Below are 12,915 nucleotides of genomic sequence, written 5' to 3' on the forward strand. Positions count from 1 at the left end.
GAACCTTGAGTCTCTCTAGAAGCCTCAGTTTTTTCGTCTGTGAAACAGGGATACTATCTATCTCATACGATTGTTAAGAGGATAAAAATTAATTAACGCAGAGTGCTTCGAGCAGTCTCTAGCACACAATAAGGGCTGAATAAATAATGGTTACTGTTATTTGTGAGACAGAAGCCATCATTAGGAAGGTCTCCTTTGTTCTAAGGCATGGAGTACTCTGAACTCTCGGTTTCTAGCATTAAAAAAAGTGAAAATCTGAGTAGATAGGTACTAGAACTGTCTTCATTCTATGGATGGGGCACAGTTACGGGGGGCTCAGTGGGCCAGCAATGCAGCACGAAAGTGAGCGGGATGAGCCACACAGTCCATCAGCACGGTGGGCTCGACTCACTCCTGATGGTTGCTACTGAATGACCTCCGGTCACGCCAACCACAGCCTTCATTTGCTTTCACTGGCAGGGTTGCTACGTCCTTCAGACAGCTCTTTCCATCAGGAAATCAAGAAAACTCCAGCTTGCCGGAGGAGGGATTGGAGGAGGGATCGTGCTTCCATCAACCAGGAATCCAGTGTACCTTCTGACTTATTTCCGTGCGGGGAGGACAACGGGCAGGTGCGGTTCGGAAACTCTAGCACATGTATAAAGAGAGTATAAAAGGGGGGCACTTTAGCTATTTTACTCCTGATCAACTCTTTGTCAGCCTTATTAAAATGCATGAGAATCACCAGGGTATTTGTTAAAAATGCTAACTCTTGGCCTGGGATTTGGCCAAGGAATCCACATTTAAATTCTCCAGGTGATTTTGATGCAGTCAATGAGCAGACCACACTTTGTGAAAACTGATCTCAATAACAAATGAACATTCTTTAAAAAAACCCCACTTATTATTCTTCTGGTTATGAGAGAAAAAAAATTAGAAAATGCTTATAATACAAAAGAAAATAGAACCCAGTCATAATGATACTTTCTACAGATGACTATCACAAATATTTGACAGCTGTCCCTCTAAGTTCTCCTTTTAAAAACATGCAGCTGCTCCTCCTCTTTCAAATACTTATAATCAAGTGTATTGAATATTCAGTTTCATAGATGTGTTCCTTTTATATTAATTCTTCAATCATTTTATAAATGACTTCTGTGTTTGAAATATGTATAAAATTACTCTATGAAATCCACTTATATTCCTGTTGGGTCTAGAAACTGGACTGGATGCTATTTAAAGCCTACTCTATGATGCCATACTTGTAAGAGTCGTGCCATTCTTCGAGCGTAAGGATTAACCACGTTCAAACTTGATGGAGAATCCAAAACTACATCCTCCAAAATTTCAAAGCTCAAGAGCAAATCTTCGAGTTTAAGTGCAGACATTCTAATGTGATATAGTATCAAAGGTAATGATAGCATTTCTTTGGAGATGATGTACAAACGGCCAACAATTACGTGAAAGGATGTTCGATATCCCTCATCATCAGAGAAGTGCAAGTCAAAACCACAATGAGATGTTACCTCACACCCATGAAAATGGATGGCTTTCCACCTGTGTGAGGCATTTGAAGTAGTCAAATTCACAGAAACAGAAAGTAGAATGGTGCTCATAAGGGGAAGGGGAAAAAGAGAAGTTACAGTTTAATGAATACATTTCACTTTTGCAAGATGAAAACGTTCTGGTGACGTGTTTTGCAATTATGAATGTATTTAAGCTAGTAAACTTCATGCTTCAAAATGGTTAACATGGTGGATTTTATGTTATGTGTTTACCACGATAAAATAACATAAACCATACAGAAAGATAATAAAAATGACAGTGTTGCCCTTTTATAACATTTTGGACTGTTACAAAACAATGATATCTTATAGTCAATGGTAAGGTTCAGTTCGATAAAACATCGTCATGGAACCTGCTAATTTCTAGAATCATACTCACTTGGCGTTTATAATTCTTTTTTTTTTTAATAGAAAGGAACTTAAAAAAATTTTTTTAAATGCTTATCCAAGAGAGAGAAAGAAAGAGAAACAGGGAGAAAGAACAGGGGAGGGGCAGAGAGAGTGAGGGACAGAAGATCTGAAGCAGGCTCTGTGCTGACAGCAGAGAGCCCGATGTGGGGCCTGAACTCATGAACCGTGAGATCATGACCTGAGCTGAAGCCAGACAGATAACTGACTAGCCATCCAGGTGCTCCGGGGGTTATAATTCTTGAAACTGTCAGATTAAACCTAATGGAAAATATAAGAATAATGGATGAGAATAGGCCAGGAGTCAAAATTATTAGATACTAGAATGGTGTGTTACAATTGGGCATTACATTTGACTCGAATCTCCCTGATAAACATGAAAGATAAAGGGCTAACACAATGAATGTGAATTTTTGCCCAAATTAATGAAGACGTATTTGTCTAAATAGAGAGGGAGAAGGAGAAGGAGAAGGAGAAGGAGAAGGAGAAGGAGAAGGAGAGAGAGAGAGAGGAGAGAGAGGTCTAATTAGAATGATGGTAAACTCTATTTTCTCATGTTAAACAATGTCTGTTTCCAACTCCTCTTGCTATTTTAATAGAGAATGCACACAGAAAATTCAGCTATGGCATTTTTTATACTGGAAAACTCTTTGAGACATAGTCAAACAGAACAATTGTTATTGTTGGCTAATTTAAGTGAAATTAGGTCTGTCTCCAACAATTTTTTTTTAATTTATATATAAAGAAAACACATTTCCCTGAGATCAGGAACATGACAGGGATGTCCACTCTCACCGCTGTTGTTTAACATAGTGTTGGAAGTTCTAGCATCAGCCATCAGACAACAAAAGGAAATCAAAGGCATCAAAATTGGCAAAGATGAATTCAAGCTTTCACTTTTTGCAGATGACATGATATTATACATGGAAAATCCAATAGACTCCACCAAAAGTCTGCTAGAATGGATATATGAATTCAGCAAAGTTGCAGGATACAAAATCAATGTACAGAAATCAGTTGCATTCTTATGCACTAATAATGAAGCAACAGAAAGACAAATAAAGAAACTGATCCCATTCACAATTGCACCAAGAGGCATAAAATACCTAGGGATAAATCTAGCCAAAGATGTAAAAGATCTGTATGCTGAAAACTATAGAAAGCTTATGAAGGAAATTGAAGAAGATATAAAGAAATGGAAAAACATTCTGTGCTCATGGATTGGAAGAATAAATATTGTCAAAATGTCAATACTACCCAAAGCTATCTACACATTCAATGCAATCCCAATCAAAATTGCACCAGCATTCTTCTCAAAACTAGGACAAGCAATCCTAAAATTCATATGGAACCACAAAAGGCCCCGAATAGCCAAAGTAATTTTGAAGAAGAAGACCAAAGCAGGAAGTATCACAATCCCAGACTTTAACCTCTACTACAAAGCTGTAATCATCAAGACAGCATGGTATTGGCATAAAAACAGACACATAGACCAATGGAATAGAATAGAAACCCCAGAACTAGACCCACAAACGTATGGCCAACTCATCTTTGACAAAGCAGGAAAGAACATCCAATGGAAAAAAGACAGTCTCTAACAAATGGTGCTGGGAGAACTGGACAGAAACATGCAGAAGATTGAAACTAGACCACTCTCTCACACCATTCACAAAAATAAACTCAAAATGGATAAAGGACCTGAATGTGAGACAGGAAACCATCAAAACCCTAGAGGAGAAAGCAGAAAAACACCTCTCTGACCTCAGCCATAGCAATTTCTTACTTGACACATCCCCAAAGGCAAGGGAATTGAAAGCAAAAATGAACTATTGGGACCTCATGAAGATAAAAAGCTTATGCACAGCAAAGGAAACAATCAACAAAACTAAAAGGCAACCAACGGAATGGGAAAAGATATTTGCAAAAGACATATCGGACAAAGGGCTAGTATCCAAAATCTATAAAGAGCTCACCAAACTCCACACCTGAAAAACAAATAACCCAGTGAAGAAATGGGCAGAAAACATGAATAGACACTTCTCTAAAGAAGACATCCGGATGGCCAACCGGCACATGAAAAGATGCTCAACGTCGCTCCTCATCAGAGAAATACAAATCAAAACCACACTCAGATATCACCTCACGCCAGAGTGGGCAAAATGAACAAATCAGGAGACTATAGATGCTGGAGAGGATGTGGAGAAATGGGAACCCTCTTGCACTGTTGGTGGGAATGCAAACTGGTGCAGCCACTCTGGAAAACAGTGTGGAGGTTCCTCAAAAAATTAAAAACAGACCTACCCTATGACCCAGCAATAGCACTGCTAGGAATTTACCCAAGGGATACAGGAGTACTGATGCATAGGGGCACTTGTACCCCAATGTTTATAGCAGCACTCTCAACAATAGCCAAATTATGGAAAGAGCCTAAATGTCCATCAACTGATGAATGGATAAAGAAATTGTGGTTTATATACACAATGGAGTACTACGTGGCAATGAGAAAGAATGAAATATGGCCCTCCGTAGCAACGTGGATGGAAATGGAGAGTGTCATGCTAAGTGAAACAAGCCATACAGAGAAAGACAGATACCATATGGTTTCACTCTTATGTGGATTCTGAGAAACTTAACAGAAACCCATGGGGGAGGGGAAGGAAAAAAAAAGAGGTTAGAGTGGGAGAGAGCCAAAGCATAAGAGACTCTTAAAAACTGAGAACAAACTGAGGGTTGATGGGGGGTGGGAGGATGGGGAGGGTGGGTGATGGGTATTGAGGAGGGCACCTTTTGGGATGAGCACTGGGTGTTGTATGGAAACCAATTTGACAATAAATTTCATATATTGAAAAAAAAAAAGAAAACACAAAGCTAAGGACAAGAATAGTGACTCTCTTCCCATTTTGCTGGATTAGGAAACATAGGCTCTCTCTCTTTATTTTCTAGTTTGCGTTCATGCTTCAGCCCAGACTTGTTTACAACCACGAAGGCCTTTTAATAATAAGCCATCCTGCCTTTATGGTTAATGAAATGATTCCAAGTAATAGTCACCACTGTTGGGAGGATAGGGGACAAAGTAGACTGGTTAGTCACATGTGACCAAAGTTACTGAGATGCTCTTTTTAATTTAAATGTTTATACTTTTTATGACTGCAAATTTCATCTGTATGGAGAAGGAGAGCAAACACCTCAATGAGTTCCCAGTTACCCATCACTTAGTTTCAAAGATGATTGGCTCACGGCCAACCTTGTTTCATGTATATTTGCACCTTCTCCACTCACCCCCAGGCTACTGAGAAGCCAACTCCTGACACCATTATCATTTCTGCTCAGATACTCATTACCAATCTTCCGAACAGGGTAAGTGATAATCAAGAGTCCGGCCCAGAAGCAAATACATCAGCTGTCCATAATGAAAGCGTAATAAAGGATGAATGTTAAAAGCATATGCACGAGTCAGCAACTAAAGCAGCATCCTCTTCAGGGAACATTTGCGTAGGCTCTCACAGAGGTCACCAAACATGGGGAGCGGTGCATTCACAATCACAATCCAGTCCTGGTGCTGTGCCATCGTCACAAAGTCTGTGAATGTGAGCAGTACACAGGGCCTTTCATCCTGACCCTCCTCTTGCTAGTCTCAGGACTGCACCTGAGGAGCCACTACATTGCTCCCTTTGATCTGCCAAGCATTTCAGGCCCTAGTGAAAGCTGGACATTGAGGGCCATCGTCCATCATTAGCAATGTAAACTGTTTCACACAACTTTTTTTTCTCGCTACAAAAGTAACATGTTCACGATAGACAATGTAGAAAATACCAAAAAAGCCCAAAAGAGAACATAAGCAGCACCTGTAATCAGGGGGTAAACACCAATGTTTTAGTGCAGGTCTTCATTTTTTTTTTTTTTTCCTTTGGCCCACATACGCTCCCTCCCACCCCCACCCCAATGAACATGGGATATTTTACATTCTGTCTTAATCTGCTTTCAGTACTGGATAATATATACTAAACATACTTCTATATGATTAAATATTCTTACCACACTTTTTTTTATTTTTACAAAATATTCCATTCTAAGAGAGAACTGTGATTAATGTCTTTTTGGGGACACTTAGTGACACCTTTGTGGGGACACTTAGTGACACCTTTGTGGGGTACGTTCTTAAAACTAAACTGTATACATACCAGTGTTTATTTCCTTGGAAAGTAACCATTGGATAGAAATAGTTGGGGGCAAGAGTATGCATAATTTAAGGATCTTTCCATTTTTTTAATTAAAAATTTTTTTTGTTTTATTAACTTATTTTGAGACAGAAAGAGAGCAGGGGAGGGGCAGAGAGAGAGAGGGAGAGAGAAAATCCCAAGCAGGCTCTGCGCTGTCAGCACAGAGCCCGATGCAGGGCTCGAATCCATGAATCGCTAGATTGTGACCTGAGTTGAAATCAAGAGTCAGATGATTTACCGACTGAGTCACGCAGGTGCCCCAAGATCTCTCCATTTTTAAATGTAATTCCAACTACACTTAATTTTTTTTAAGTTTATTTATTTTGAGAAAGATACAGAAAGCAAGCAGGGGAGGGGCAGAGAGAAAGGGAGACAGAATCCCAGGCAGGCTCCACACTGTCCGTGCAGAGCCTGGTGCAGGGCTTGAACCCACAAGCCATGAGAGCATGCCTTGAGCCAACATCGAGAGTTGGACACTTACCAACTAAGCCACCCAAGTGCCCACCAAATATACTTTAGAAAAACTGCACCACATTATAGTCCCAACAGTTTATAAATGTACTTCTGTTTCTGTGCACCCTTACCCACGTTATTTCTTGCAATAAAAACAAATCTGTTTGAAAAGATGCACCTGTTAATTTTCATTTATCAGCTTAGTCTTCGCTCAGAATACAGTTCAGTAAGTTTGACTGGAGAGTGATGTTGGGAGGCTACAAGAAGGAAGATCCATGGCATGGAACTGCTTGTGTATTTTACAAAGTAAACTTAGAATATGATATTTGAAAGTTGGAAAATCCAGCCCATAAGGTTTCTATCACGATGTGGAACTCTCATGTAAGGGACTGTGGGGAGTCAGACATATCATCCCACCCTCCAGCTCCTCACTGCCTTCAACCACCACCACGATTCAATTCAATCCGGTCTCAAGATTGAGTGGGTCTACAGAAGGAAGGGTTCTTTTCAGGCCATGTGACTTTGGGATCCTCCACCAGTCTGGTCCTGTTTCCTCACTAAGAAAGTAAGAATAAACATCACACCAGTATTACCCACCTTGAAGATTTGCTGTGGAACTAAATCAAGTCATATATTTGAAAATGTTTTGTAAACCTTAAATATACAGAAGAGTGTAGCCAGGGAATTAGATTCTAAAGTTAGCAAGTAAAGTTAAAACCGAGTGCACGCTCTGCCTGTGTCAAAAATAGACATTAAAAAGTTAAAAAAGAAAAGGGGGGGGCGCTGTGTGGGTGCCTCAGTCCGTTAAGTGTCCGACTTCAGCTCAGGTCATGATCTCATGGTTGGTGGGTTTGAGCCCCATGTCGGACTCTGTGCTGATAGCTCAGAGCCTGGGGCCTGCTTCAGATTCTGTGTGTGTGTGTGTGTGTGTGTGTGTGTGTGTGTGTGTGTGTCTGCCCCTCCCCCACTCACGCTCTGTCTCTCTGAAAAATAAATAAACATTAAAAACTTTAAAAAAACAGAGTGCAAGAAAATTACTTGGAAGTTGGTGCTCTCACTTAGAAGGCACAGAACAAAGACCTCTGAAGGGGAGCTAGGACGAATACATTCTCAGTAAAATTGCCCGTGTAACTGCTGCACTGTAACCTATTTTCATTTTCTCTCTTTCTCTGCCAAGTGCATAACCGAATACAAGTCAGATGAAAGTATGATGCAACTGTATTATTCTTCTACAGTTTTATTTTGGTAAGTCAAGAAACTTCTCTGGGTCCCTTTGTCCAATGGTGTAGTTCAGCGGGATCAGGGTTTCATCCAATTTTCATTTGACACATATTTTCAGAGTTTACTATTCCTGGTGTGTGCCAGGCTGCTGTGCTGGACGTGGGGGTGGGGGTGGGGGGACGCCAGGAAGGAGACACAGTCTGACCACAAGAGGCCAGTGAGTGGTGCGGCAGTTTCAACTGTGATTTGAGGAATCCTGGGTTCTTTGATCACCTTCTGGGGAATGCAGTGAATGTTTAAAAAAATTATGTAAAAGTTACATATTTTGTTACGAATACCAGCTACAATGCTACATCTGATACGCATTAAGTTACTTTGTTTCCTCCTTTGCTGTTTGTTACTTTTTCATGCAACATTTGTTTTAAACCTGGGTTAACGTATTTTTTTAATTTAAAAAATGTGGAAAAATGAAAAGTGAACAAAAGGGGCAGACAATGAGAAGAAGTCTTTCATTTTGGAACCCCCCCACCCTTCGCCTTCTCTACACACACTCCATCCCCATTGACGCCGTCCTCCTATTCAGAGGTAACCACTGGGTCAGTACTCAAAAAGAAACAGTTGTTAAGGTGATCCCTGGGGTCCAAAAGTTAAACATCCAACTAGAGAGACTCTAAGGCCCGTCCCAGATCTAAAATTATGTCCAATTCTTTTGTGGCATATACTCTACCGAAGGGTGCAAAAAAAGAGACAGCCTTGCCTTGTCTAACATTGTGGTTGGTAAAGGGATAGATGAATACAAATTGAATTCTTAATTACACGCTAGATTTGGAAACCCGAAGGAAAGAGGACGCGGCTCAGGCACTTTCAAGGCGGGTGGTTTATTCACGGATCGAATAAAGGCCCCCTCTAGGCTGTAAACCCCATGAGGGCAGGAACTCCACCGCCAGCTTTCACTGCAGAGCCTGGCACGCAACAGCGGCTCACTAGGCCAAGGACCCCACGGCCCAGCACGGGGAACGGTTGGGGTGGGTGGGCTGGCCAGCAGGGAAGGTCACGTGACTATCGCGGCCCTGCAAATCTCCCCCCCCCACCTTTTCCCCGAGTTGCAGCGCCAGGCCCGGCCCACAAGCCTCACCAATCCGCGAAGGGAGTCAAATTTGGCTTAAGGCCGGGCGAGAGGCGTGTTCCGCGATTCGAGTCACCCCGCAACTGGGTTCTCGCCCCGTTCGGCCCACTTTTCCCTGAGTCTCAGGCGGTAGTCCCGCCCACCCGGCCCCAACAACGTGGTGCACATTGCAAGTGGGAGGTGCAGAGGGGGCCAGAAGGGGGCAGAGGCGCATGCGTGTTGACGCAGCGCGGCGGCCGCTCGTGAAGATAGGGGCGGAGCTTCAGAAAGAAGAGCGACGGCGGGGCGGGGGAAGTAGGGAGAAGTCTCCAAGGCGCGTGCGCGCGGCAAGCCTTCCCCGGCCCGACCCACGCGGCGCGGCGTGGTGACGCCCGTGCGGCCCGAGGAAGGGGTGGGGCCGGGCCGGGGCGGGCCTCCGCGCTCCTCCCGCCCCCTCTCCATCCCGACTCTCCCTCCCCCTACCTCCCCCACACTGGGCCCCGTCAGCCCAAGGGTTCCTTCGTCGCTTAGCTTCGCGTCGGCCCGGCCCGGCCCGGCCCGGCCCGGCCAGCGGGCAGATGCTCCGAGCTGCCGCTGCCGACGCCGCCGACTCGGCCGGTGGCGGTGTGGGAGGCGGGCGTCCGGCCCCGGGCCGCTGAGTGTGACGGACGGGGCCGGGGGCCGCCGGGCGCCGCGGCGTCGGCGGCTCCGCGCGGACCATGTATTTCCTGAGCGGCTGGCCCAAGAGGCTGCTGTGCCCTCTGGGGAGCCCGGCCGAGGCGCCTATCCACGTTCAGTCCGACCCCCAGAGGACTTTCTTCGCCGTGCTGGCCCCGGTCCGCCTCAGCATCTGGTACAGCCGCGTAAGTAGAGCCGCCCGCCGCCTCTCGCCGCCCCCTCCCCGGCGTCCCGGCGCGGTCCCGCCCTCAACTTCCACCCGGCGTCCCGCGCCCCTGCCCCTCGGCGCCGGGCCCGTTCGGCCGGGGCTCGGGGGGCAGAGGCGGCGGCGGCGGCGGCCGCCGAAAATCCGTGCGCCTCCCCGCGTCGGACCGGCGGCCGCGCGCCGCGCAGACCCCGCGCGCTCCCTTGGCCGAGCCCGGACTTGCCCTCCGCTCCCTTCCCCCATTCCCCGAGGAGCAAATCTGTTTAAACTTTCCGCAAATAGCAGTCTGGGCGCCGTGCGCTCCCGGCCCGCCCCTGCTTTCAAGGCCGTGGTTCTGGAGTCAGGGAGAGCCTGTTGGGCTTCACCCAGTGCCAGACTTGGCAGGCCTGTGAGAACTTTCTTCTAGCAGCCACAGCCAGGATTCCTTCGTTTTTGACCGAAGGTCTGCTCGTCCCACGCGTCGCTTCACCCCAGCATCTCCTCCCCGCCTCGCTGCTGCCCGGGACTCTCGGTAGAGAATTGCAGGGGGAGGTTGGCAGGAGCGGAAGTTGAACTCCGCTGTGCCCGCGCTGCGCCCGGGCATTTAACACCTGGAAGTCATGAGGTTTGGGAAAAGCATGAAACTGAGTTCTGTGTGTGCTTTCTGCGAGCCCTGTTTTTTTTTTTTTTTTTTTTTTCCTCCTCGTTCTCGTGTCACTACTGAGTAGGTAAGAGAAAAGAACTTCACCGAACTTAAGTGGTGGGTGGGCTGCTCCCTTTTTTCCGCGAACGCTGCTCTTAGGTCAGGCTCTAAAAGCTACAGAAGGGGGGGAAAAAAAAGTTTGTTGGTGGTGGTTTGTCCCCCAAAGAGGGCAGTACTTACCGACGTCAGAGTGCAGTTTGTGTCTTTTGATAGCTGACTTGACCGCGTGGAAATAGGTTATGACCTTGGTTGTATTAGATCCGTGTGGCGTTACTGGCTTTAGTTTACTTAAAACCCTCAGATGTCTGGCTGGCCGTGTGAATACTTGAAAAGTCCTGTCTACTCTCACGGCCCTGGTGAAAGTGATGATGGGACTTAGGTGTTTCCGGTAGCTTCTTTATAGGACTGTCATAGTTAGGCTGTAAGGCGAAACTGTTCGCCGTTGAGTTGGGGCCCATGTACGTTGTAAGTAAATATCAAAACCAAAGAGGTGGTTATGTAACCGGCAGCGTGACTCTTGTGTCTGGTGCTTGATGTCCTTTTTGAATATGGGCATTGTATATCATTTGGTGTTTAAATGAGATGCTACCTCACTTACAGTGTGTATGCCAGTGGAGTAATTTTTATTTGCTTGTGTGTATATAATCCTCTTGAAAGTTCATGCAGAAGAAATAATTAGAACTTGAATTTTAACTCGTCTTCCGAATTTGGAATGAATTTCACCTTGATGGAACAGCCTCAACTTTAACTGTCCCTGAAAGGGTAGACTTAAGTTTAGACAGTACCCAACTTACTACGAGGGATGAATGGACCCGAAGCCTGCAGGTTACTTCATTGCTCTGTGAAAGAAACAAAAATGTGCGTCAGTTTTCTTAGGAATATTAAGAACATCTGTTAGGGCGCCTGAGTGGCTCGTCAGTTGAGCGTCGGACTTCGGCTGGGGTCATGATCTCGCCGTTCGTGAGCCCCACGTCTTGCTCTCTTCTGTCAGCACAGAGACCCCTTCAGATCCTCTGCCCCCCACTCTTTGCCTCTCCCCCGCTTGTGCTCTCTCAAAAATAAATAAAAAAAGAAAACTAATACCTGCTTTTTTTGCCTTTCGAGTTAGCCACTATGTAAAATAGGCAGTCATGGAATTTAAAGCTGCTGGTGACTCCTACCTTTAACCTTCCATCCTACGCATAGCTGCTTTCTTACGGAAGTCCTGGGGTCACTACCAATAAGATCCCGTGTGTGGGGTTAGGGCATATGAGGTGAAATGAGATGCCTGAGTGGAGGCTGCGTGTTACTGTAGGTCCAGGAATGGTTAGTCTCCATCTCTGGCACCAGCTTCATCCCTTGAAGAGTCACGTATTGGATCAGATGCTCTGAAGGTCTGTGACTAGATGGCTGGGTTAATGGGGAGCTGGTGCCAGACTCCTGCTTTCAGTCTCCTCCTCTTGGAATATGCCTTTTTTCACTGTCTGAAAGCTTTTTTTTTTTCGCTTTGTTTTTTTAATTTCTAGACTTACTGAAACTGTGTAAGTTAAAATCAATTTAGGTTAACAAATTTCTTTTAAAAGTGAAAACACCTCTAGCTAAATTGAGGAACTGTCAGTACTCAATTTAGAATGAATTGGTTTAAAATGTTTGCATGAGGGGCGCCAGAGTGGCTCAATCGGTTAGGCTTCCGACTTCGGCCCAGGTCATGATCTCATCACAGTTGTGAGTTCGAGCCCCGTGTCGGGCTCTGTGCTGACAGCTCAGAGCCTGGAGCTTGCTTCTTATTCTCTGTCTCTCCACAACGCCCCCCCCCCCCCCCCCCCCCCCGTCTATCTCTCTGCTCACGCTCTCTCTTTCTCTCAAGAGTAAATAAACATTAAAAAAATTTTAAAAAAGTAAAACGTGTGCTTGAAAACATGAGAGCTTTGATATTGGAAAGCTCCTGTACATACATGTAACTTTAGAGAATAAAGTGAACACTGAAGATGGAAATGTGGGGTTGAGGTCTTAAAAGCTGCTTGAGGGCATTTGAGATAGGGAGACATGCACAGAGAGATCAGGATATATAACATGATTTGCTTATTTGAAATTTTGTTAGGCCTCTCTTAGTCACTTAGGAGGGATGCATTTTTGAAAAGAGAAGACTAGCCTGTGGAAAGTATCCGTGCATTTAAAAGCCTAAGCTCTGTGTGTGTGTTTAATGTCCAAAAAGAGTTGCTATGTTTAAAATATTGTTTAGTCATGAGACTATGGAAACATTAAATAAAATTCCTAAGAATAACTTGTGTACATTTTATGGGTCTTCTAGTGAACTTTTTTGTACCTGCTGTAGTTACTATTATGTACTCTAAGCGTCTGTTTGTAATATCAGTGTCAGCCAGACCTCTTTAAAATTCTTTCCTAACTCCAAATTTGAG

The 12,915-nt window shown here is 44.8% G+C and overlaps 1 protein-coding gene and 1 long non-coding RNA gene across 4 annotated transcripts in view; one reads left to right on the plus strand and one right to left on the minus strand.

The window, feature by feature from the left end:
• Positions 1-7,846: 7,846 nt before the first annotated feature.
• LOC131492156 (uncharacterized) lies at positions 7,847-9,061 on the minus strand. Its single transcript, XR_009251900.1, has 2 exons — positions 8,982-9,061; positions 7,847-8,122 (listed from the first exon to the last, which is right to left on the minus strand). It is a non-coding gene; the product is annotated as an uncharacterized LOC131492156 (long non-coding RNA).
• Positions 9,062-9,417: 356 nt separating this feature from the next.
• Positions 9,418-12,915, plus strand: part of RIC1 (RIC1 homolog, RAB6A GEF complex partner 1) — a 147,414-nt gene continuing 143,916 nt past the window's right edge. For all 3 annotated transcript variants that reach the window (XR_009251896.1, XM_058695853.1, XM_058695855.1), the window contains exon 1: positions 9,418-9,814. Coding sequence is in view for 2 of the 3 variants with exons in the window: in XM_058695853.1 (XP_058551836.1) it covers positions 9,671-9,814 (144 nt within the window). In the remaining variant the exon portion in view is untranslated. The remainder of the gene's footprint in view (positions 9,815-12,915) is intronic.

Source organism: Neofelis nebulosa, chromosome 12, assembly GCF_028018385.1.
Source record: "Neofelis nebulosa isolate mNeoNeb1 chromosome 12, mNeoNeb1.pri, whole genome shotgun sequence".
NCBI lineage: Eukaryota > Metazoa > Chordata > Mammalia > Carnivora > Felidae > Neofelis > Neofelis nebulosa.